The sequence below is a fragment of the Corythoichthys intestinalis genome, chromosome 14 (genome assembly GCF_030265065.1).
Source record: "Corythoichthys intestinalis isolate RoL2023-P3 chromosome 14, ASM3026506v1, whole genome shotgun sequence".
Classification (NCBI taxonomy): domain Eukaryota; kingdom Metazoa; phylum Chordata; class Actinopteri; order Syngnathiformes; family Syngnathidae; genus Corythoichthys; species Corythoichthys intestinalis.
The window spans coordinates 27,953,966-27,980,531 of record NC_080408.1 but is presented as its reverse complement, the minus strand read 5'-3'; the positions used below and the strand labels follow the sequence as shown (position 1 = coordinate 27,980,531).

Genomic DNA, 26,566 nt, shown 5'->3' with positions numbered 1-26,566 from the left:
ACAGTTTGTCAGTGCTGGAAATAGAGCACACAGCCTTTCAACATCTAAAATGCATTTAGACTCACTTCAGTGATGCAGGTATCCAGTTTTGCTGAAGAGTGAAACAAACAGTGAGTGTTTCAAGTCCACCCCCCCCCCCCCCCCACACACACACACACTCAGTTACAGTAAACATACATTTACTTTTGCACGAACCAGAGGATTAAAATAATTCTTTAAATGCTCAAAATGATTTGTACAGCCTACTCTTCCATTCCTATTCAATTTTATTTTGAATGCTCTGTGAATGAATTTGAATTGAATGAGTTTACACATGTTGTGGTTCCGATAACGTCATTAAGCTCTGATACCATTAGGGTCTGCCAGGATGATTTAAAACAGAAAGTTAAGACTCACAGATGAGCCTCAGCAGCTCTTAATTTGTGGTGGTTAGAAAAGGATTGGGCTTTTCCTAAAGTGGTACAGTCAAAGTGTCAAAGTAGTAAACTATAGAGTGGAGAAGGGTATTTTATAAGGCTGCAACATCTAATCAATTAAATTGAATGATAAATTAGTTTTAATTTAATTTAATTATTCCTTTTTTGTTTTCATGTATTCCTTCTCTTTTTATTGTCAAATCTTTACATCCATACTATTTTCATGGTGTAAAATGACACCATTTTTTTTTCATAATTATCTGAGCAGTTTACGCTGCCTGTAGGTCTGTTATACTTTTAGAATACCAAGTGTCAACCCTCCACTGAGCAAACCAGTTTCTCCTTCCGTAAGCTAGAGGGCTAGCAGTCAAAAGAAATTGAATAAAGCCTGTAAATTTGTGGCAAACCAGTCCAAAACCTAGTCTATAATGACACTTTGCCTTTAGTCAGAGTTAGAGCAGGGCGGTAAACCGAAAATTTACCATTACCGAAATTCTTCACGATGACTGATGTAATTTTGACCATGTCGGTAAATTCGGTAATTTAACCCTTTAACACCGAACGTGTCTGCAGCGACGTGTTTACACATAACGTCTTTGAAGCTTCGTCACGCTGTAATTACGCTGCCCACGTGCCGCTGGTTGGTCTCATTTGAAAGTGCGGAAGTTGATGTCCACACCAGTTTTTATTTGAAGTCAATCGACCAAGAAAAACGGGAGATAATGTCATTTGAATTTTATATTTTTATTGCACTCATAAATATGCATTAAAACGCTGCATGGACCATGTATCTACCTCCATATTTCCATCATTTCTTGTCTTTTTTCAAAACCGAAAGCAGCACAAAAGACTACATATCCCAAGAGCCGTTGTGATGTCAAGAAGGACGAATCGAATGTGATCATTTTTAATAAATTTCCGAGCGAGGCGCCAACTGATGAAAGTGAGGCATGTGAAGCAAGCAACGGCCGGTTGGTTTGAGCGAGCGACTTTGAAACAGGCAGAATAAATCTAAAACTACACTTAGCGCAAGCTAATGCATTATTTCATTAACTCAAGGAAGAAGGTGAGCCGTATTTGTCGTTGTTTTGTTTGAATGAGTCGCTGTCTCGGCGAGTAGAAGTGACAGCAGTGCGCAAACGGCGAAAGAGTAGGCTGTGTGACTGACATTGTGTGTGACACAGCTCCGTGACCTGTTCAAGAAGAAGCTTTATTGAGTGCGCCAAAAAAAAACAACAACAAAAAAAACTTTCTTGGGTCGCATGCCTGAAAAATTTGAATTGAACTGTACTACTTGTCAATATTTTTTAAAATACTTTTTTTCTATGTGATATATATTTTTTCTTCCCTATAATCTTTTCAATTTTATGTAGATGTGTGTTCAAGAAGCTTGACTGCATGTACGTATATACTTTTGACAAGGTGATGGGTACAACACCTAACTTCACAAAGAGATATCCTCCAAACCCTTTGTGTGTTAGATGATATATATAATCTTTTTTTTCACTATTTTGCACTGTATATAACCTGTTTTGACCATAGTATGTGTAAAGGCCAAAAACGCCTATGACCATACCTGCGGTTTGTGTTGAATTGTCAAACATAAAACTATTCAATCTTATTTTTTTCTATTCAATGTTTATCCTAACAAGTTGAATAAATATTATCAAGCTTCAAAACGGTTGGACGAGCATGTTTGGTTGTCAATGGGACATCAACATTAAAAATTTTGAAAAAAGATTTCGGGATTTTTATGTCTTTTTGGGTCCAAAATGTGGATTATAATTGGTCAGTGAAGAAAACAACAGTTTGGACATGAAGTTCAAGGTGTCCTGAAAAAAGGGACCCAACTTGGCCATTGTGAACATTTTTTTCTTTGAAATATAAAGGCAACATCAAATGCATGCAAATTCGGCTAAAATAGGCTTAGGTGTTAAAGGGTTAATAAAACAAGAAAATATAGTCGTTTCATCCCGCTTTGACTCTTTGTTGTTTGGCTATGTTCATTCCCCTTTAAGAAAGCAGTCAGTGTGCTTACATATGGAGTCACGTGGTTTTCAGGAAGCCAAACAAACAGAAGCCCGGTAGGCTAACGCTAGCGGCTAACGCTACAAGTAAACGTGATGGAGTCGGGCTTAAGGGAGCTTTGCCAAACTTTCACCCAACATTTAATAAACTCTTGGCGGGTTCCAGACGGGCTTTCACCCGCTGACCTCCGTGGTTCACACGATTTCAGGAGAGGATGCTTTCAGTGCTTTCTTCTGGTAGCCAAGCCACAGGCTAACGCTAGCGGCTAACGGTACAAATGAACGTGATGGAGTCGGATAGCGGCTCTAACCATGTCAAAACGGCTGAAATTAATGAGTGGACTGGGAACGGACTTCATGTAGCAATCATTATGTTGCGTCATTTGGAATCTCTGTGTGATTTCTCTGAAAGCTTTGATGATGGAAAAGCACTCAGCATAAAGTATAATCCAACAGTGAAGCCTATATATAATATGACAGTTTAATGGCCACAGCTATTTTCCTGTATGTGTTTGCTTTATTCTGCCATCATAAAATCTTAAATGTTTCATTGGCATCAGAGCAATACAGCTTTAATCTGGTTGTGTCTGTGTTGGGGGTGCATGTATTAAAAATGTTCTGGAAAAAAAAAACCTGAAACCTTGACGTAAACACTTGTGTTGAATAATTATGTCACAGCAGCCATTACCAATAAGTTGTCTAAAGTGTACTGTTAAAGCTGCAAGTCATTTGTGTTGCAGTGACTGTTATGTACTTCCCTGATCTAAGTACATGTAAGGCCGAGACTTGAATGGAACAACACTTCTTTATTCAGTGTGCTTCTCAACAATTGATCCACATGGCGACGCCAAACACCATCAGCTGTCTGAACGGTGTAGGAAACAGGCCCGGTTTGAGCAATGTTGGTGGCAGGGGCCCACTTTTCCTTACTCTGGTAACTCCGGGCCATAACGGAGTCACCAGGTGCAAAAACTCGGTTCTTGGAATGCAGGTCTCTGTACTTGACTTGCTTCCGTTGATACATTTGAACAATCTCACTCAGGGTTGGTGGTTTCAGAAGATCCATGCCAGTTCGTATCTCTCAAGAAAACATGAGGCTCGCTGGCGATACTTTGGTAGTTGCATGCACAGATGTTCGGTATTTGAGGAGAAATTCGTGTAGTTTCTGATGGAGTGTACTTTGCCCTTGTGATGCTTTGAGAGCATGTTTGAGGGTCTGCACAAACCTCTCTGCCAGGCCGTTGGTTGCCGGGTGATAGGGAGCCGACCTAATGTGTTGAACCCCATTGGCTTGCAGGAATTCAACCATTTCTTTTGACACAAATTGGGGGCCATTGTCTGAGACGAGTTGTGCAGGGGCTCCGAAACGACTAAAAATCTCCCCTAACTTCTCAATTGCCTTTTCCGATGTGGTTGATTTCATGATAGCTACCTCTGGCCACTTACTATGGGCATCAATAGCAACCAGAAACATTCGATTTTCAAAAGGCCCCGCAAAGTCAATATGAATGCGGTGCCAAGGGTCCTGAGGAAAATCCCAAGGATGAAGTGGGGCTGCAGGTGGATTGTTGCGAATCTTCTGGCAAGATGAACAACTTTTTACCGTCTCTTCGATCTGTTTATCTAATCCTGGCCACCAAAAATAACTTCTTGCCATTTCTTTCATTTTAACAATACCACTGTGACCTGCATGCAGTTGCGCAAGCATTTTAGCACGCAGTGACTGTGGCACAATCACTCTCCTCCCCCACAGCAAACAACCCGATTGAACAGAAAGTTCCCACCTTCTATCCAAAAAAGGTTTGAGAGCGGTGTTCTCACACTTGGTTTGTCCTTTAATTACCATGTCCATGACGACCGACAGGTCGGGGTCGTTCCGAGTTGCACGTTTTACTTGCGACGCTGAAATTGGTGCATGTTCAACATTTCGGAAATAGAATATGTCCACTGAGGTAGGTTCATGTTTTGTGACAGGAAGCGGCAACCTCGAAAGTCCATCAGCATTGCAATGCAAATCAGATTTACGATACTTGATGTCGTATGAGTGAGCTGATAACAACAAAGCCCACCTCTGAAGACGTGCAGCAGCCAGTGAAGGGATTCCTGCATGAGGTCCCAAAATCGTTGTCAGTGGTCTGTGATCCGTTAACAGAGTAAACTTCCTTCCATACAAATATTGGTGGAACTTCCTCACACCAAAAATAATGCTCAATGCTTCTCGTTCCAACTGAGCATAGTTTGACTCTGCTTTGTTAAGTGTTCTCGATGCGAAAGCAATTGGTCTTTCATCTCCGTTCGGGAACACATGGGAGATGACAGCACCCACCCCATTGGGTGAAGCATCACATGCCAGCTGTATTGGATGGGTTGAAATGAGTGAGAACATCTGATGAAATCAGGGCGTTTTTCGCATTTCGAAAAGCTTTGTTACACTCATTCGTCCATTTCCATTTTACATCTTTGCTGAATAAACCGTCCATAGTAGTTCAATAGACCTAAAAAAGATCTAAGCTGACTCACATTTTCTGGGGCGGGTGCATCCACAATTGCCTTTGTCTTTGATGGAGCCTTGTGTAGTCCTTCGTGGTCTATCACATGCCCGAGATACTCCACCGATGGTCTCAAAAATTCACATTTTTCCTTGCGCACTCGAAGACCATACTGCCTTAGCCTTTTTAAGACAGTATCCAGGTTGCGAAGATGCTCCTCGTCGTTGGCACCGGTGCAGAGAATGTCATCCAAGTAACATTGTACTCCTGGCAATCCACTCAAATTTGATCCATAGCCCGTTGAAACAGAGCAGGAGCAGATGTGATGCCAAAAGGTAATCTGCAATATCTGAAAAGTCCCTTGTGCGTGTTAATTGTCAGCCACTCCCGTGATTCTTCATCCACATGCATCTGCAGATAAGCTTGGTTGAGGTCAATTTTGCTGAATTTTTGACCACCGCTCAGACCTGCAAACAAATCATCAATCAATGGAAGTGGGTACTGCTCCACACAAAGCACCGGATTCAAAGTCACTTTAAAATCGCCACATGTGCGAATTCCGCCATTCTTTTTCGGAACCGGCACAATTGGTGTCGCCCATTCGCTGGTGGTGACTGGTTCCAAAACCCCACTTTTGACCAACGCATCCAGGTCAGCCTCGACTTTGTCACGAATAGCATACGGCACTGTCCTAGCCTTCATAAACACAGGTTTGCTTCCTGGTTTAATGTGCAATTCCACGGTAATGTCCTTCATGCTGCCCAATTCCTCACGGAAAACCTCTTCATTCTTGTCCAGTATGACTTGTAGTTGTGAAGAACCGTCTGACAGCTGCCGAACTCCTAGCCAATTTACACGAAGTGCATTAATCCACAGTCGTCCCATTATGGAAGCAAAATTCCCTTTTGTGACATACACTGGAAGTTTAGCAGTTTGATCCTTGCATTGCACAGTAATGTCAGTCATTCCTTTGATGTGCACTTTGTGTCCAGTGTACGCTTTGAACACAGTGTCTGATGGTCTTAATGGAAGGTGTCTCAAACAGTTAGACTTGGTAAGACACAAGCGATGCCTGTGATCCAGTATCTATTTGCATTTTGACTGGGTGACCCTCTAACTTTGGTGTGACCCAGTAACACCCTGACTTCCCGTCCACGCTCATTACATGCACGGTGTGCACGTCACTTTCATCTTCGGAAGTAGAGGCACTCTCTACCGCTTTGACATATTTCTTTGTTTTCTTCTTGTCATTCATTTCCTTATCTTTGTCTGTGCTTGTTTTTTTCCGACAGGCACGCTCAACATGACCCTTCTTCCCACAATGATGACAGTTCATTTCTTTGCACCAGCAGGTGGAGGAAAGGTGCCCTGTTTTACCGCACCTAAAACCGGGACCAGCAACATTGCTTTGGGTACTTGCCACTTGGTGTATTCTGCTCGTAATGTTCAGTTGTTGAGCCTCCTTTGAAGCCATTTCCATAGCCATGCTTACATCAAAGGCTTTCTTTAATGTCAGTCCACTTTCTGAGAGTAACTTTTGTGTTGCTTCGTTTCTCAGTCCACATACCAATCTGTCTCTTAATGTGTCTTCTAAAACATCACCAAACTCACAATGTTCAGCCAGCTTCCGCAGCGCCGCTACGAACATAGTGACAGATTCCCCCTCTTCCTGATTTCTCCTGTGAAATCGGAATCTCTCTGCTATCACAAGGGGCTTGGGTGAAAAATGTCCATTAAGAGTTTCCACGATTTCCCTGTACGTTTTACTACCAGGTTTATCGGGTTGAAGCAAGTTTCTCAGTAAATTGAAAGTCTTTGGCTCAATAACGCTCAAAAACGTGGGCACCACTTTCTCTTCCGCTATTTCGTTAGCTTCCACGAAATAGCCGAACCGCTCTGTGTACGAGCTCCAGTGTTCCACAAGCTCATCAAAAAGACCAACAGAGCCGATAACTCCCGCCATAGCGCCTGGTTATACAGCACCTTCAAGCTCCTTTTGAAAACCCCGCTCGTCCTCCCCACGAAGTCACGACGTGGAAGCTGAGGTCGGCGCCGTCTGTCCCCAGGAGCACCGCGACCCGCAGTAAACTCCAAAAACAGCACGTCCAAGCTGACGCAGGTCCAGACGTCCTCGTCGCCACTTTTGTTATGTACTTCCCTGATCTAAGTACATGTAAGGCCGAGACTTGAATGGAACAACACTTCTTTATTCAGTGTGCTTCTCATCATATATGTCACAGAGACATAACAGAGATTCCTTTTTATACTGTAATACCACACCCACAGGAAGTGCACACTATGGCAACAGCAGTGTGACATAAATTTGTCACAGTGACATGTTTGCACAGTCGTCATATTGCTTTTTATAATGTTGTACATTTTTCAAGTCATACAAGTTGTTATAAAGGTTCACACTAGAATTCTCATTGTTTACAAGATTTTTTTTTATATATACTTAATGTTTAGACTGCATGTGTAGTTGTTAAATTGAAAGCTGGTAAATAAATTTAACGAGAAACGGTTAATTTGTATTCCATGCATTGATTCCAATTTTCAAATTATATAACAGTCCGCTTGGGCGAATTTATCGTCATTTATCGTTATCGAGGTAAATCTGCTGAATTTATCGTGATACGTACTTAAGGCCATATCGCCCAGCCCTAGTCAGAGTATGAAAATTGGCTCCTGTGTATCCCAAACTTTTGCCAAACCCCTTGGACTTACTCACCGAACCCCTGGGGTTTGATGAACCAGGTTAAGAACCACTGGTTTAAAATATTCAATAAGGTTAAAATTGAGTACGTTTAGATTTTTATTTTTTATTTTTTTAAAACAAGTTCTTTTTTAGCATTTTAGGACTTCCGCCTCTTTAATTTTTTGTTTGCTATGCTGGGTCGCATAAAGTATCGAAAACAAAATAACAACTGACAACTGAAACTACTCGTAGGGGTACATTCGCCTTACATTGACTCTGGTAGTGTGGGGTCGATTTCTACTCAGTAATTGGTTGAATATGAGTAGGAATGGTCTTGAGCGCCTTGAAAGGTGGAAAAGCGCTATACAAGTATAACATCATTTACCATCTTCTGTATCTGTTTGCGCCTTGTGACTGACTGGCAACCAGATGGGGGTGTAGTCGGCCTTTTGCCCAAAGCCAGACAGCACGGGTTCAAGCGACACTCACAGGGTACCCGCGGGTTATTAAAAGTATTAAAAAAGCATTGAATTTAGTTTTCCATTATTAAAGGTATTAAAAGTATTAAATTAGCTGTCGTAAGTCTGGAATTTTTTCACCGTGGTTTTAATTTTCAACAACATCTCAGTGCAACTTAAATTATATCCGTGACGAAGTTTTTTTTTTTTTTTTTTTTTAATCCATAACGAAGATGACGCGTAGAATTTTTACGATGCACTGCACCTCGTGCGTGCGCGCTGTTAGCATCATTAGCATCAACATTACAACAGCAGGCAATCGCACAGTACTGTGTGTTAACGCAAGGAACTGCTCAGATGCCTTAGTTGTTATGTTTGACGAAAGCCTCAACAAGACAACCAAGTCCAAACAGTTGGACCAGCATGTGAGGTATTGGATCGGCAACCAAGTCGCATCCAGATACTTTGGGTCGCAGTTTATGGGCCATGCGAAGGCAGTGGACCTGCTTAACATTTCAAAGTAAGTTGCCAATTTCTCCATTTAAAATGTGTTAGATGCTATAATGTATTTCTGCACGGTTTGCCTTTCGAATGAATGTGAATGTCGCCTTTTTAACTCGAGTTAGCCATGTTCAATGGGGTATTGGCAGGTGGACTAGCCTTAGCATGGATAAACCGGAGTCGTAGATTCACCATCACTCTCAGATACACAACACGGTTGACACGCTCTATTATTGGAACGAGTGCGGGGTAACGTTGATCTGAATAACATGGCATGGTGATAGGCAATATAATGTAGGTGTAATGTATAATGTAGGTGATGGTAAAACCCCTCCTGGTATATTTAAATGTTTTTCTTGATTAAATAAGAGTATGTATTTTCTCTGCTTAAAAGAAATGTCTTCAATAGCTAACAAAGGATTAACATGTGTTTTGTATACTTCTTGTAATGTGATTAGAAAAAAACGATTACCAAGGGAAATGGTCATATGTAGCTTTTTTATTTCGTGGTAATTAATGGTAAACTACTGCCATTTAGTGGCTGTTTTTTAAACTGTCACTGCCAATGGCGTACCGATCGCAGGCTATTTTTAGACCGTGACGTCGCATCGTAAAGCGGAAGTAAAGCCGAAGTGGGACATTATAGACCCACCCTCGCATTGATACAATGCAATTAGTGCTACTTTTCTCTGGTAATCTTTCAAAAACGAACATGCCGATCACGCATTGCTTTTTTGGAACTTGTAGAAACGACTCTAGACATAACGACACATGAAGGATGTTTCTTCTTACGTTTCCGGAAACCAAAAACTCGGGAGGAAAAAATGTGAAGACCGAATCAACTTGCGCGGACTTTAACACCAGCTTGGTGAATTCATTCACATTTCATATGCAGTAAACATTATGTTGGGTTGGCATGGTCTTTCAGAGGACAAAGAGGTAAGCCATTTTTATATTTTTAACTTATTCTTTTAGCGTAACGTTGTGCCGTACGGCTTCTGTCTGACAATGAATGACCTGAAAAGAATTACGATGGTATCTGACTGCCACTGTTACCGTTTCTGTTATATATATATATATATATATATATATATATATAACAAAACAACTTTAGTAAGGAGGAAGTGTAAATAAATTATATGATTAAGATGTGTTATCAATGAAAAAATTAAAGTGTCCGTTGGCTGTCACTGAGTAGCATTTGCAATCGCTACACAAAGCTAACTAAATTACCCCCAAGAACGGTAAGAGACGTAGGACAACCAGAGGATATATAAGAAAGACAGGGCTGATGGTAAAGGATAGCTTGTTGAAACAGGAGAATGTCATTGTCAGTCGCGTCGATAAAAAAGCTAAAGCTATGCTTAGGTCGGCTCGTTTTTTTCGTCTTTTTCAGCCTACGACACTAAAGCCTTCTCTTTAATTGAACATTTTTATGTTATTCCACATCTTTGCCAGTCAATTTGGCACCAGGCACATCATTTTCGGAGAGAATTGGTAGGTTTAGCTCTGTAAACATCTCCTTCGTACACGATTTCCATTCATTTCCTATTAGGGACAAACGGTGGCCTGTCCCTACTTAGCAACAGTAGCTAATGTCATGAATATTAATGAGCGGAAGTGACGTGCTGCTTGCGGTATGCCATTGCAAGCACTTTACAGTTAAGGTGGCCAACTTGACAATCACCTACCTACCACCTTGACTAGGTCCTCTTAAAAGGGAAACCTGTTGTATTGCAAATGTAATTTCTGAAGTTGATTTACCATAATAGTGTAAAATCCATTTTATCCTGGGAAAAAAAATTCTGAAAGACTTTATATTTAAATGTTTTTTGATTGTATCTTAAATAAATGTGCATTCTTTTGTCAAACACACTTAGTAATTGAGGTTAAATGTGATGTTCAGTGCTTTATTTTTTCAATATGATTCAATATTATCTAAATAATGGGTGCGAGAAAAGTATTAATTTTCAGTTGAAATGGCATTAAAAAAGGTCTTAAAAGTCTTGAATTTAGATTTATCAATCCTGGGGGGACCCTGACTCACTAAGAAGAGCGTTGTTGAAAATGTATGGATGGAAAACTGATTTTATTTCGTTAGATCACCCACTGCTATATATACTTTCCATATTCAAGATGGATCCAATACTTAAAATGTATATCTTGTTAGACTAAATTTCATTATAAAATGGTTATGTCATTCGTTGTAAAGTTGAGATTATTCTCTTTCTGATTAAACCAAAACCTTTGTTTTCTGCCACTGTCATTTATTGTGTTGTGCTGAGTCACATATGGTTATGTGCACTTCTAACTTGAAAACAATTTCACAGTGTCGTTCCTTTTCTAGCACCTTTTCTGATGTTTTACAAAATCAATATCTGTTTGCTGGTGCCTGAGAATTTGACTTCCTTTAAGTCTCCTGCTGCCGAGGGACCTGAAATATCTGTATTCATTCATTGTAAAGACTCCTAGCAGTTAGTGTTACCATTCTACACAAGGATTAAAAATAAATAAAGAACTAACACCTGGATCTCAACTAATGCAGCTGCACAGTACACAGATGGTCTTTTCAGTCTTTGTGTGACACTAGAAACAAGGAAGCCAATTTACACAAATTAATTAGAGGGAAATGGTAAACTCACTCTGCTGATAAAATTTGTTACAAGGAGTGAGTCTTGTGAAAAATCCTAACAATTTCTTCTCATTATTTTTCAAACCCCCCCAAAGCAGCTTAATATTTAGTGTGTTATGACCATGTTCCAATAGGGATTGGTTTGTTCAAATTGAGAGCAAGCCTTACATGTTTTGTTGTGTTTGTTTTTTTTCTTTTGCACGTTTCAGCTGCTCAGCATAATCTATTTGTATCTTTAAGGCCATCACAGACCCCAACTCAATCTATTTTCCCCATCTCATTCCCACTCAGTTTATCCCATCTCAGTGCTATTAGAGTGGAATGAAATCACATGTATGCAACCACTTCACACTCATACCACTCTGAAAAAATGATTCATAAAATGGCTTTAGCAATTCTAAACAGCCAGGGGAGGATTTTTCAATGTTTGGATTAAAGGAGTGTGACGAAAAACCCTCGCTCTTTAAGCCTTCTAAATGAGAGAACGGTATCGTGAAGGTGATGATTTTATTCTTTCCTGTCATATTTGCAAAAACAGAAAAACACTTCAGACTTCTGATGTGTATGTATAAATTGGGGAGATAGTAGTGTGAGTGCATTAAAAGCCATTTCATATATTTCCTGTATTTATTTTTTTTTTTGGGGGGGGGGGGGGTGTTGAGGTTCTCTGCAAATGCTATTTCCACTACTGAGAAACCAGTGAAAATCTATTTTTAGTGTATAATTCATTCATAACATAGTCTTAATCAGGCAAGTGTGCACCAAATCTGCTCTGCCGTCATACTGTTAGGCCTGGGTGATTTTAAAGGGCAAGTTCAGAATTTTATACATCAAGCTTATTCTTCAAGTTGGCAAGGATTTAATTAGTTTAATAGTTATTATCAAGGTTTAAAACTGTTCGTTGAGCTTGTTTGGTTGTCAATAGGACATCAATATTGCAAATTTTGACCCAAAAAAATTGGAATTTTATTGTCTTCTTGTTCCCAAAATGTTGATTTGTAATTGGTCAGTGAAGAAAACAACAGTTTGGACAAGAAGTTCCAGGTGTCCTGAAAAAAGGGACGAAACAAGGCCATTGTGAACAATTATTTCTTTGAAATATAAAGGCAAATCAAAGGCATGCAAAATCAAACAAAATAGGGCCTAACCTTAAAGGGTTAAATGATTGTATAACATTGCTTGTCCAAAAAACAAAAACAAAAAAAACAACAACAAACAAAGCAATGGCATCAACACGTTTTTTTTCTCTTTCTTCAAAAGGAAAAAAAACGCAAATATAAAATATATTTGGATTAAAAATATTATAAAAAGAGTAAATTAAAGCTGCCATTCCACCATGTCTGCTGTTTTGATTGTTTAGCGCATGCCCAAATTGACGTGTGCGAGTGCTGACGTCATTGGCGCGAGAGCTTTCCATTCATATTTTTGCAGAGCAATACCTGCAGTCGAATGCTTCTGCTTTCGAGTTCGGAATCAAAAGTTTGCGTCTTCTCCTTCCGTTTTTGCCATCACCATGTAAACGGCCCATAACATGCACACAGCGTCCGACAACAGCTAATGGTGACAGGCATCCTTAACCCTATATTGCCAAACGTATCACATTTGATACACCTAAAATTTCATGATTTTGAGACTAATTCAGAATTTTGACATTTCTTTTTCCAAAAAAAAAAAAAGAAAAATAATGGCTGCAAGTCAACACATGCATCTGCAGGTTCTATGGAAAAAACAAACAGGATTTAGCAAGGGTTATAGATGTCTGAGCGCTTATTACACATATTAATTTTCACTTTTCTTTTTACAAATTTGAAAAAAAGGTTTCATAAGGACCTTATATTTCAAATTTTGGGATTCTCTGATAATTGCTTCATATTGCTGGCATTAAAGGGTTAAATAACGTGTGCCCCCAGTGCACTACATTGTTGAATGAATTTATGAATGTTTGTTATGTCCTTGTTAGCACATACAGTGTATCACAAAAGTGAGTACACTCCTCGCATATCTGCATATATTTAACTATATCTTTTAATGAGAACACTGACAAAATGACACTTTGACACAATTAAAAGTAGTCTGTGTGCAGCTTATATGATAGTTAATTTATTTTCCCCTCAAAATAACTCAAAATATAGCCGTTAATATCTAAACCCCTGGCAACAAAAGTGAGTACACCCCTTAGTAAATACATACATCCCTAAATGTCCAAATTGAGTACGAGTTGTCATTTTCCCTCCAAAATGTCATGTGACTCGTTACAAGCCCGCCCGTCTCATCAGACCATGGGACATGGTTCCAGTAATCCATGTGCTTTGTTGACATGTCTTTAGCAAACTGTTTGTGGCCTTTCTTTTGTACCGTCTTCAGAAGAGGCTTCCTCCTGGGGTGACAGCCATGCACACCAATGGCGTACCGCACGCAGGCTATTTTTAGACCGTGACGTCGCATCGTAAAGCGGAAGTAAAGCCGAAGTGGGACAATATAGACCCGCCCTCGCATAGACTTAACGTAATTTGTGCTACTTTTCGCCGGTAATCTTTCAAAAACGAACATGCCGATCACGCATTGCTTTTTTGGAACTTGTAGAAACGACTCTAGACATTACGACACATTTAGGATGTTTCTTCTTACGTTTCCGGAAACCAAAAACTTGGGAGGAAAAAATGTGAAGACCGAATCAACTTGCGTGGACTTTAACACCAGCTTGGTGAATCCATTCACATTTCATATGCAGTAAACATTATGTTGGGTTGGCACGGTCTTTCAGAGGACAAAGAAGTAAGCCATTTTTATATTTTTATCTTTTAGCGTAACGTTGTGCTGTACTGCTTCTGTCTGACAATGAATGACCTGAAAAGAATTACAATGGTATCTGACTGCCACTGTTACCGTTTGTTTTATATATAACAACTTTAGTAAGAGGGAAGTGTAAATAAATTATAGAATTAAGATGTGTTATCAATGAAAAAATTAAAAGGGTTCGTTGGCTGTCACTGAGTAGCATTTGTGATCGCTACACAAAGCTAACTAAATTACCGCCAAGAACGGTAAGAGACGTAGGACAACCAGAGGATATATAAGAAAGACAGGGCTGATGGTAAAGGATAGCTTGTTGAAACAGGAGACTGTCATTGTCAGTCGAGTCGATAAAAAAGCTAAAGCTATGCTTAGGTCGGCTCGTTTTTTTCGTCTATTTCAGCCTTCGACACTCAAGCCATCTCTTTAACTGAACATTGTTATGTTCTTCCACATCTTTGCCAGTGAATTTGGCACCAGGCACATCATTTTCGGAGAGAATTGGTAGGTTTAGCTCTGTAAACATCTCCTTCGTACACAATTTCCATTCATTTCCAATTAGGGACAAACGGTGGCATGTCCCTGCTTAGCAACAGTAGCTAATGTCATGAATATTAATGAGCGGAAGTGACGTGTTGCTTGCGGTACGCCATTTGATGTAGAGTGCGGCGTATGGTCTGAGCACTAATAGGCTGACCCTCCACCTCCTCAATCTCTGCAGCAATGCTGACAGTACTCCTGTAACGAGTCACATGACATTTTGGAGGGAACATGACAAGCAGTACTCAATTTGGACATTTAGGGATGTACATATTTACTAAGGGGTGTACTCACTTTTGTTGCCAGGGGTTTAGATATTAATGACTATATTTTGAGTTATTTTGGGGGGAAAATAAATTAACTCTTTTATATAAGATGTACACATACTACTTTTCATTGTGTCATTTTGTCAGTGTTGTCCAATGAAAAGATATTGTTAAATATCTGCAGAAATGCGAGGGGTGTACTCACTTTTGTGATGCACTGTAGTAGATGTAAATCTTTGACTTTCCTAGTGACATCGTGTTCTACAAATAAATAACTTGCTTCTCTTTGCCTTTATGTGTAAAATATTTGTTGAATTGAAATACCATTGTGACTTAAGAAATGATAAACATGGTGTTCCTGTTGGTGGTAATGTCAGGTGGTTGAAGTAACACAAAGACATAAAAAAGGTCAACAAGACAACGAAGTACTAACATTTGGGAGACATTTGCAGTAGAGATTCAATCACAACCGCCGCAAGAAATTCATGAGAAGCTGCGAGAAAATCAAACACGCTTGATATTTACAGCCGTCTATGGGGTCTTGAACTGTCCTGCAGTGTGTTATAGCGCCTGCTGAAAACGACACACCCACAGCAAAGAGAGGCAGGAGGACATCTATTGAAAAACTGATTGAATCACATATCATACAAAATATTGAACAAGATGGAAAGCTCTAATGTCAGCAGGATATGTTTTTTTGTTTGGCAACCGAACCCTAGAATATGACTTCATTGTAAGATGGAAATTATGTCCAAAAGCCAACGATGGTCTGCTGTCTGCCAAGCTTGTGTCAAGAGGAAAGAAGAGGAAGACAAAATTTATCTGAGTCACTCCATTTACTAACAGCTTGCTAGTGATATAAACTAAAATTAAATACATTTATTATAAATTTACTGTATTCCCTGCATAAAGCATTGATTTCAGTACTAGAAATTTTTCCTCATATTTAGTTGTATTTAAACTTGAAATAAAATGATGTACTGGACAGTGAGTGCCCCGTGAAAGCCAAATATTCCAGGCCCAAAGCTATGGACCTTCAGCACATGTCTCATCCACAAGTCCAGCTGTTACCCTATGGACCTGTTAGGGTCACCACAGCACATCACTGTCCATTCACTGTTTGCCAAAATGAAAACCTGAATCTGAGAAGGAATATTATTTCAGACAAATATATGTATGTTATTTATGCTGTATTGGCCCGAATATAAGACCGTGTTTTTTGCATTGAAATTAGACTGAAAAAGTGGGGGTCGTCTTATTATCGGGGTCTAGACATTATACCCATTCACGACGCTAGATGGCGCCAGATATCATTGAAGCGAATGCTGAACTTGACTCCCCAGGCCAAAGCGAACCCTTTAGGGGTTAATGCAGTCATTGCAATTAAGTTGTTTAATCACAATAGATTGGTTTATTTACATTAAAAAAACAGAAGCCATTCATTTACGAATGTAATTGCACTTTAGTTGACATATTTAAATGTTCAGATTTGAATGAGGTAAAATAACATCCCTTTTTTCTCAAATATATTGTCATAATCATTTTTTTCAGATGTACTGTAATTATTTTCTGTATAAAAATTAATTTGGTGTTCAAAAAGTCTTTTTTTCAAACTTGCGTCTTAAAAAAGAGGGGGTCGTCTTATAATCAGGGCCGTCTTATTTTCGGGCCAATATGGTATTTACTGTATGGAGTGGGGCAAATAAGTATTTAGTCAACCACTAATTGTGCAAGTTCTCCCATTTGAAAATATTAGAAAGGCCTTGTCAACATGGGTAAACCTCAACCATGAGAGAAAGAATGTGTGTGTGGGGGGGAACAGAAAATCACATTGTTTGATTTTTAAAGAATTTATTTGCAAATCATGGTGGAAAATAAGTATTTGGTCAGTACCCAAAGTTCATCTCAATACTTTGTTATGTACCCTTTGTTGGCAATAACGGAGGCCAAACGTTTTCTGTAAATCTCTACAAGCTTTTCACACACTGTTTCTGGTATTTTGGCCCATTCCTCCATGCAGATCTCCTCTAGAGCAGTGATGTTTTGGGACTGTCGTTGGGCTACACGGACTTTCAACTCCCTCCACAGATTTTCTATGGGGTTGAGATCTGGAGACTGTCTAGGCCACTTCAGGACCTTGAAATGCTTCTTACGAAGCCACTCCTTTGTTGCCCTGGCTGTGTGTCTGGGATCAGTGTCATGCTGAATCATCATTTGGATCATCCAAATGCTCTCTAGCGAACCGCAGACGGGTCTGGACGTGTACTTTCTTCAGCAGGGGGACACGTCTGGCAGTGCAGGATTTGAGTCCCTGGCGGCGCATTGTTTTACTGATAGTAGCCTTTGTTACTGTGGCCCCAGCTCTCTGTAGGTCATTCACTAGGTCCCTTGTGTGGTTCTGGGATTCTTGCTCACCGTTCTTATCATTTTGACGCCACGGGGTGAGATCTTGCATGGAGCCCCAGATCGAGGGAGATTATCAGTGGTCTTGTATGTCTTCTATTTTCTAATAATTGCTCCCACAGTTTATTTCTTTACACCAGGCATTTTACCTATTGCAGATTCAGGCTTCCCAGCCTGGTAGAGGTCTACAATTTTGTCTCTGGTGTCCTTCGACAGCTCTTTGGTCTTGGCCATAGTGGAGTTTGGAGTGTGACTGACTGAGATTGTGGACAGGTGTCTTTTATACCGATAATGAGTTAAAACAGGTGCCATTAATACAGGTAACGAATGGAGCCTGGTTAGACCTCGTTAGAAGAAGTTAGACCTCTTTGACAGCCAGAAATCTTGCTTGTTTGTAGGTGACTAATTACTTATTTTCCACTCTAATTTGGAAATAAATTATTTAAAAATCAAACAATGTGATTTTCTGTTTTCTTTTCCCATGTTCTCTCTCTCTCATGGTTGAGGTTTACCCATGTTGACAATTACAGGCCTCTCTAATCTTTTCAAGTAGGAGAACTTGCACAGTTGGTGGTTGACTAAATACTTATTTGCCCCACGGTATATCCAAAACCTGAAGACAACATGACACTCTTAAATGGGTGGGACAGTTGTGTGCAAAAAGGTGCTGACAAGTTGTTAATTTTAACTCTGAAATTATAATTGCCACTTCTACTTTATTTTTTAGACCCAAATATAAAGACTGCATACAGTCTTTAAATGATGATAATTTGGTGTGCCGCTAAATCACTTCATTCTTTGCGCTCAAATCCCTTTCAAGTTAACTTCAATAAGCAATTTGACAGGCCAAAAGAGTGTTGTTGACAAGCCAGCCAAATATGAATATATAAAAGAAAAAAAGTTAAGTTTATGTTATATGGCTTCAAACTCAGGAAACATAAGACACAACTCATCTTCTATGCCAATGAGACTTTGAGAGAGTGTACGCTGGGGGAAGCAGCTCTCTCTATGCCATATTTTTGGCATGCCTGGCTTCCACCTTCACGCAAGCGAGGAATTGCGAGAGTGTGCTCAAGGAGAACTGTTTCTTTCTCGGCCACATTTTTGTCACAATTGGCTCGTTACGTGTGCCCGCAGAGAACCACTTCTCTTTGGCCACATTTTCCTCACATTTAGCTATTATGCTGGGAATACAGTAACACTAGAATTTTATATGTGTTGTTTGCTCGCTAATTTTAAGATACAGTGGTTCTTACGTGTATCTTGTAATTAAAAATGAACATAAAAAAATCTAACAATTAACTGTCTGCCAGGCAAATTCGACTGAAATTTTGGCAGAAACTACCTTTGTTGAAATTCTTTGTTGAATTGTAGCTGACCATGAAGCATAGAGTGTTGGCCATTGCTGTTTGATGCATCGCTTTCCTCCTCCTACGCTGCGTCGCTGCTTGCAACCACATGCCGTTTTGCTTTGTGTTATTACATATAGCTCAGATAATATAAAAAAAATGGAAACATCTGACGAAAAATGCGTTTGGGCGGAGTTTGACACTGTAGGCATAACTTGATGGCAATAATATGAATAAGGAGCTTGCAATTGCACTGGGTAGCCACTGATGGCACTTAGTCCTTTATAGTGGGAGGGGATCAGCAGATCCCTTATTACAGGGGTGTCCAAACTTTTTGCAAAGGGGGCCAGATTTGGTGTGGTAAAAATGTGGGGGGCCAACCTTGGCTGACGTCCTTTACGTAGAACAATATATTTAAGCAAATTTTAGCAAGCCATTCTGTGTGTCACATTTGATTTATTATTTTTTTCAATAATTTCAACAATCTCGCAACTAGCCTTTGTGGGGTTCTCTTTCGGCTCTCGGGCTCTTGCAAAATACTGCTGCTGTGAAATTAAACTAGCTTCAAGTTGCTTCAATTTCTCGCTGCGTATCGTCCCTGTAATCTTGTCGTACATGTCAGCGTGTCTTGTTTGGTAATATCGCATCACATTGAACTCTTTAAAAACAGCGACTGTCTCTTTGCAAATGAGGCAGACACAGTTGTTGCGTATTTTAGTGAAGAAATAGTCCAATTTCCACCTGTCCTATCCTTTTCTTATTTTAGTGAAGAAATAGTCCAATTTCTACCTATCCTTGAAGCGTCGGCCAACGCATTTAACTTTCTTTTTTTTGTTGTTGATTATCGCCATTTTAGAAAACTGGAAGGGTTACACGAGGTAATGTTGTGTACAGTGCTGCTGCCTTTTAGTGGGTAAATGAGGAGCAGCATTTAGTGTGTAAGCTACTTCATATGCTGGTAGCAGTGCTGCTGACCAATTTATTAAGTCTGTGTGAGGGCTAGACGTTATTGAATTTATGACAGAGGCTGGGGGCCGGATGACATTTGACCACGGGCCGCATTTGGCCCCCGGGCCGGACTTTGGACGTGTCTGCCTTATTAGGTCAAATTGAAAAAAAATCCTGAACAGCAAGCATTTCAGCACTAAATTATTCTTACTCTTACAATCTTCAATCAAATAGTTATTAGTGTTGATTTCAATTTTACATGACATTTAAAAATTACACAAACTTTATTTTTGAGTAAAACAAGTGATGCCATTGACTATAAGTGTGTTCAAAAATAGTTGCTGGAGTTATAGGTTGATATTGTCTAATGCCGTGTTTTTTAACCGGTGTGCCGCCGCACACTAGTGTGACAGATCGTCAGGTGTGCTGCGAGAAATTTTCTAATGTTGCATTTATACATATATAATATATACTATATATTGTAATGTACATAACTGTGTGCGGGCCCTTGAAGGGGCCATCAGACTGCAGAGTGGTGACGTAGCGGTAAGCAAGCAAAAAGGGAGGGAGAATCGGCGTGTGAGCGAAGTCAGCGGTTGCATGTTGCGGATGCCGCTGTTATTTTGTTTATTATTTTCCATTGTTGCTTCAATCTAGTGGCAAAGTCATCACTGACTCCTCTCCTTTTTATTTCCCAGTTCGGGGCTATTACAATATTTTTTTTACGTCGTCGGGCGGAGTTGCAGTAGCACGGAAGAAATGTGGGTAGGTAGAAAGTTCTCCGTCGTGTGCAGTAATGCATGTGTCGTGTTCAAAAACTGCTCGGATTTCTAGCCATAAACGACCTTTCTGTCCGTGACAATGTGGACCCCAGCACTTCTACTGCACATCATTTGGTTAGACTCGTCATGTGTCGATATACTCGAAAGTGTCCTTTCTATTTTATCCAAATGTGACGACCGTCTATCCTCTCCCTGTGTTTTATTCCAACACATTGTTGAGAACAGCAAGGGGGCTAATGGCTACAAATCGGAGCAGTTCTTGAACGCAACACGAGCAGCTATCCGTTCCAACAGCTCCAAACGAAACACCCGTCGCTTCAAAACAAGTCGATGGACTATTTTTTCGCCTTCGTGAAAACACAGAGAAACAGGAAACTTTTTTGATAAAAAGTACAAAGGTAAATGAGAAAGCCCTCAAAGCCAGTTACCTTGTTGCTAAATCCAAAAAGTCCCACACATTAATGATTAATTAATACTACCTGCCCGGCAAAGCAATTGTCTGCGAGATGCTCGGACCTGATGTGGTTAAAGACATTGGTCAAGTCCCCTTGTCTGATAATTCTGAACTTTTTCAAGCCTAACTGCTATTAAAAACAGGAAGGCTGAGAGTTGTTGTAGAATAAGGATATTGACTTTGTGTTCATCTAAACAGGCTCAAGTTACACGCTGATTAAGTATACATACGGAGAAATTATTTTATAATTAAATATACTGTACAGAAAATAATTTTCTAACATTTTTGGTTTGTGGTGTGCCGCGAGATTTTTTCCAATGTAAAAACGTGCCGTGAGTCAAGGTTGAAAAACACTGGTCTAATGCATTTAAAATTGATGCTTTATATTAACCTTTAGTTATCATCCATCATCCTCTTTTATACTGGAGGACATTATAAGTGTAGCATGCCTGTGAAGTTTCTGATCAATTGTGTGATATTCAATAGAATTGGCAGATGCTCTGTTAACTCTCCTAGTTTGTATTCTAATTTTCATCTCCTCCAAGCAACATTGGAATCACAGTCAAATAAGAACACCATGGGTACCATAGTTTGTCTTTGTTGCCATTACATAAAAAATTCAGAGAAACAACGTCAAAAAATCGCAGTCCGGTGCGCATGAATGTAGAATACATGTGGCGGAATCACATTGACAGGCAATGCTATTTCAAAATAGGCCTTTGAGTAATCCAGCCAGTCGTTTGGAATGGGATGTTTAATCCTCAAATAACATGTATTAGAATGGTTGCCTTGTTTTTACAGCCATGATGCCAATTACACTGAATGTATCGCCTAGGACACAAAGTGATTGTTTTTTTCATTTGACATTTTTTGGTTGCTTTAGAAAATTACATACACTGTTCCAACTCAGAAATATACTCTTTTCCTCATTTAAATCAAAACAGTATTTAAAAAAAAAATTGGGGGGGTCTTTTATCATGTAAATGTAAGTTTTGGATGGTGTCCCTGAGTGCCAAGATGGACACTGTCAAGTAAAATGTATATTAGGCCTGAACGATATTGGAAAAAACACTATTGTTGCGATTTTTTGGGGGGTTTCGATATATTGCGATATTATATTGCGATATTAAAAAGAAATGATACATATTTTTTGAAAGAAATTTTCACTAGATCACTTGAATAGCTGTTCGACTTTGGATGACTCACCATCACCTCAGTGTACAGTGATCCCTCGTTTTTCGTGGTTAATGGGGACCAGAACCCGCCGCAACAAGTGGAAAAACCGCGAAGTAGCGCACCCCTCCACCCCCCAATTTATTTTTTTTTTGTGTGTGTGTGTGTTTTTGTGCTCAATGTAATTATTCAGATTTTGCATTGGAAAGAGATACATATAAGACATGTTTTTTTTTTCTCACTTACCCCCCAAAGTGCTTTAAAAAATGTATACAAATAAATGTTTTTTAAGCACTTCAAATGTCATAATTATGATCAGTTTTAAACATGACTGTCCAACCAAATCATTTTTGAACAAGAATAAAGTACTGTAGTAGATAAATGCTTGGCTTTATTAAATGCTTCTGTTTATCTACCTTAGCTGTGACCGTTAGAGTGACATGTAGAAATTTCAAACTCCTCATGATCACTTCTGGCATTTATATGTCTCCAACGTCTCCACACAATCACACACACACATTCATTTCAGCGCGGCTTCCTTGCAGAAACTGTTAACAAGCTAAACGATGATTGACAGATGCCCGTGTGAAGTCTGCTTCTTTGGCCAGATCACAGCCATGTTAACTTTAATAAGCAAGTGCCGCAGTGACTGAGAGGAACAAAGGCCTGGGAGAGGGAGGGTGTGAGGCTGTGCGCAGATCAGAAAGCAAGGCGTATGTGCATTAAAAAAAATAAAAACTATCGCGCACGCGAACATCGCGATGGCGATGTTTAAACGATATATCGTTCAGGATTCATGTATATTATATATTATGTAATTGTTTTTGGAGTGGTAGTACTATTATTAACAACTAAAAGCTATCACACAATTGTATTGGGACGTAATTTGATGGCAGTCTTTGATGATTTAGCAGACTTTAAGGACAAATCAATGAATCGTATGTGGAAACGATGTAATAACAGGCATACCATGAATAAGACTACAGTAGAAATGTAAGTTAAATATGCGGTCTAAAGTGACGATGCAGTAGTTCTTTGCTTTTATTTTTCTCATAATTGACAAAAGCAGGGTCCTAAAATAGGATACACAATGTTTATTAATCATGCACAGTGGCAGACAGCTCACTTATCAGTCTGCATGCACTTTGGCACTAATTAATTAATGTCATTATACCCTTGAGGATGTGCTATACTCGTGACAATGGAACTGTATCAGTGTTTTTGTTGTTGTTTTTGTCTTAACCCTTTCATACATTCACAATTTAAGCCAGACTAAAACTGTCATTGTTAGTTGTCATATTATATACTTCTGAGAGATGAACATGTGTTTTAGCACATGAAAAATGATTTCAATCAAGTATCATCATTATTTTTCATGTTTCTCTCTATGGAGATTTGTTAAGCAGCTTTGACTTAAGACCATTTATTTGTAAATGAAATAAGCTTCATTATCAGTATTTATGTCTAGTCTTTGCCAGGTTAAGGAAGTATTAGCTCATCATCTAAAATCTTAAGCAGACAACAAATATAGGAAGGGAACAAGACTTCTGCAGGGTAGATGTTCAACTCAGTCATCCAATACATTGCCGTGATGGCTTTGAGGGAAATTAATCCTTGTATCATTCGTTACATTTTCCCTAATCATCGAGGTCTCATTTACACCATATTGCCACCTTAGGCTGAAAGAGGACACCAATAAGACAATGTTTATTCAAGCATGCCCCAAAAACAAAACAGTGTGACTAAATGGTTTACTGTTGAATCTCCTGTAGGTGAAGATTGCTGAAAGATTTTCATGCATGGATTTATTGGTGCTTAGCCAAATCATTATCTGCAAAATGCGCTAATGAACTCTCATGAAGGCAGGTTGGGAAGGTGACAATGGCCTTCAACTCTTTGTCTCCAACATACAATAATTGTCTTGATCTTCCTTTGTTGATGACAGGGCAACTCCATGAATAACATTTGTCTTTTTTAGTTCAATAATGATGATTTAAAAAAAGCTTTCAATACCAATTGATCAAATGGAAAAAAAACGCTGCTCTGTGTCTAACTTTTGCTCGCTCTGGCCCATCTAAATTTTCTCTTATATTAAAGCATTGTTTATGCTTCTGCGTTGGGCTGATGGCGTAGCTACGGCACGACCCTATGCCGTCGATGAGCATTTGAAGCTCTGCGTCGAAGTGTTGCATTGCGTTGTAGTGCGCCACCCAGTCACTAGGGGGGGTTATCCTTGTCTTTGGTTTTGCGGGCTTTGCATACATGGTACTCCTTGGTTTCTTTAATGTCAGAGACACGGCAGCTGTTTCAAGAGTTGACGCTCATGGAAACGAAAAATAATTGATTTTACTCCAAATGCAGAAAACGTTTGCGGAGGTGGACCACTAAACTAGTTGAGGCAGAAAATGGGTGAATTTGCCACACTTGTTCACCCACTGACGGGCATAGTCGAAGATATGCACTTTTGATATTTTTGGATGTCTGTGGGCAGATTTGCCGAATTCAGCCTTTAACATCCCACCAGCAAAAACAAAACATGCTGTGATTTTTGGGAGGTGCACGTCAGGCTACAGCGTAGAGTCCAAGCAGGGTACGCCACCTTTCCGACACAGAAGCATAGTGCTACTATTTGCCTGAGAAACGATGCTTTTTTTTTTTAAGTGCCATTGATTTTACATTGCACCACTTGATGCTTGCAATAACACAAGAATGACACGTGTCAACATGTGCTGCCTCTTAGAAAGATGAGACAATGGCCTTGCAAACGGCCTTGATTCAGCATCACTATCATGGACAACATCGTTACAATAAGGAGCATATTTCTGGTATGACAGGGTCATGGCCTGCCTGAGTGCAACGCTCATTTACCAATGTAATGCTGAAATAGAGCGGCTCTTGCCCCTGGTGAGCAACTGGCACAACCTCCCACAGAATTAAAACAAATGGGACACCCTCCCCACATATATTCTCTATTATGATGTGTTTTTTATTGGACCTTGTATCAGGACCAGCAATATTTCTTTCAGCCCTACCTAGTCTGGTGTTTGTGCACGTTATCAGTTGCAATAAAAACTGAGCACAGATGAGACAGAAGGGATAGGATTACATTTTTCATTTCAGCTCGTAGCTGAAAAACACTTTGAAATCGAGTTTTTAGTTGCAGCCTGCATTATACCGTGAATGTTACATGGTTTAATAAAACAGTCGGATACTTTACATAAGTTTTGAAGGGCTTTGAGAGAAAAAGCTCAAATGGATGTGGCATCCAACTTGTTTTGATGATACAAGAAAGAAATGCAATCCGGATGGATTAGGGTTGCTGTAATCAATATCAAATGCCACAGTGAGAAGGTGTTTTTTTGTTGGTGTTTCATCTGAAAAACTTTAGAAGCATTCTTGAGCCCAGAAGCAAAGTGATTCATAAAACATAGGTTATAGTCACTGCCAGACCTCATGCCCTACTTGTTTCCAGGTTGAAGATGGAGAAATATTGGAAAACAATATTTAAAATAACAGTCAGTCTTAAAATTAATATATTTCATTGTATTACTGTCTATCTTGGATCTTTATTTGAACTTTGGGTCATTTACTCTGTCCTGTCAGACATTATTACATAGTTGTATAACCCCCAACAGGTATCAGGGGCAATAATATATATTTTTAATAAATCCAATGCTATCGTGTTTACAGTGCACAACTTTTTTGTTTTGTTTTGGTTTGTTTGGTTTGACCCTCATAATTTTTGTACTGAATTCAATTATATAAATAACATTTAATGTTAAGTATTTATTATTATTATTTTTTTACTACAACTACTAATAAGGCAGACAAATTCATTATTTTGTACCATTTAAAAAATATAGTTGTATATTAGGGGCGTGCCATCTTGGGCACCCCACAATTCGATTCGATTACGATTCAGGGTGCTACGATTCGATTATTGAACAATGATCACGGTATGGTCGATGATCACGGTTATCACCATTATCGATACATTATACATTACTAATTAATAAAGTAGCCAAACAAATTTATCTCCATTATTTATTTACAATATCCTAATGATTCAACAGGAACGATAGAAGCATGCCCATACAACAAAAAGCTGTCCTTAAGCTGCTTATTCATTTATTTGTTTATTTATTTATTTATTTTTACAAGAAAGTGCCAAAACATTAACCATTTTAAAGGGAGTACTTATTTCTCTCAACAATACAATAAAATTTACACAGGTGGAATGAATTCCACATTTTCTGGAAACAAAGTGTCTTTAGATATGACTTCTTTTACCCAGTATACTTTGTTCTCACATATTTCTGTACTACTTCGCATGTTTGAAGTGTTACCACTTTACTTAATCGTGGTTTTACACATTCTGCAAATGAAATACATGTTAGCGAATTAGCTGATTAGCTTAGCGCTTGGCGCTAACTATTAGCACCTCAATAACAACAACAATAAAGGCAGTACATAAGGGTTCGTGTACTCACTTCTTATAGACACACACGGGTCTTAGCAACACACTCAGGACATTTTTCAATTGACATGACTTGAAACTACAGCTGGACATCTGAAAGACGAGGAGCAACAAACTCTCTTCCCCTCCCGCTCTAAAAAATAACGTGCACACAGAAGCGCGA

General features: G+C 39.3%; 2 protein-coding genes across 2 annotated transcripts in view; one reads left to right on the top strand and one right to left on the bottom strand.

Annotated features, from left to right (window-relative positions):
- The window catches only part of brinp2 (bone morphogenetic protein/retinoic acid inducible neural-specific 2), a 293,456-nt gene that overhangs the window by 92,760 nt on the left and 174,130 nt on the right, over nucleotides 1-26,566 (top strand). The window lies entirely within an intron of this gene.
- LOC130930033 (uncharacterized protein K02A2.6-like) lies at nucleotides 4,938-6,475 on the bottom strand. The gene has a single exon (XM_057857701.1). It carries the CDS (start codon nucleotides 5,896-5,898, stop codon nucleotides 5,212-5,214), a length of 687 nt encoding a protein of 228 aa, XP_057713684.1. The 5' UTR covers nucleotides 5,899-6,475; the 3' UTR covers nucleotides 4,938-5,211.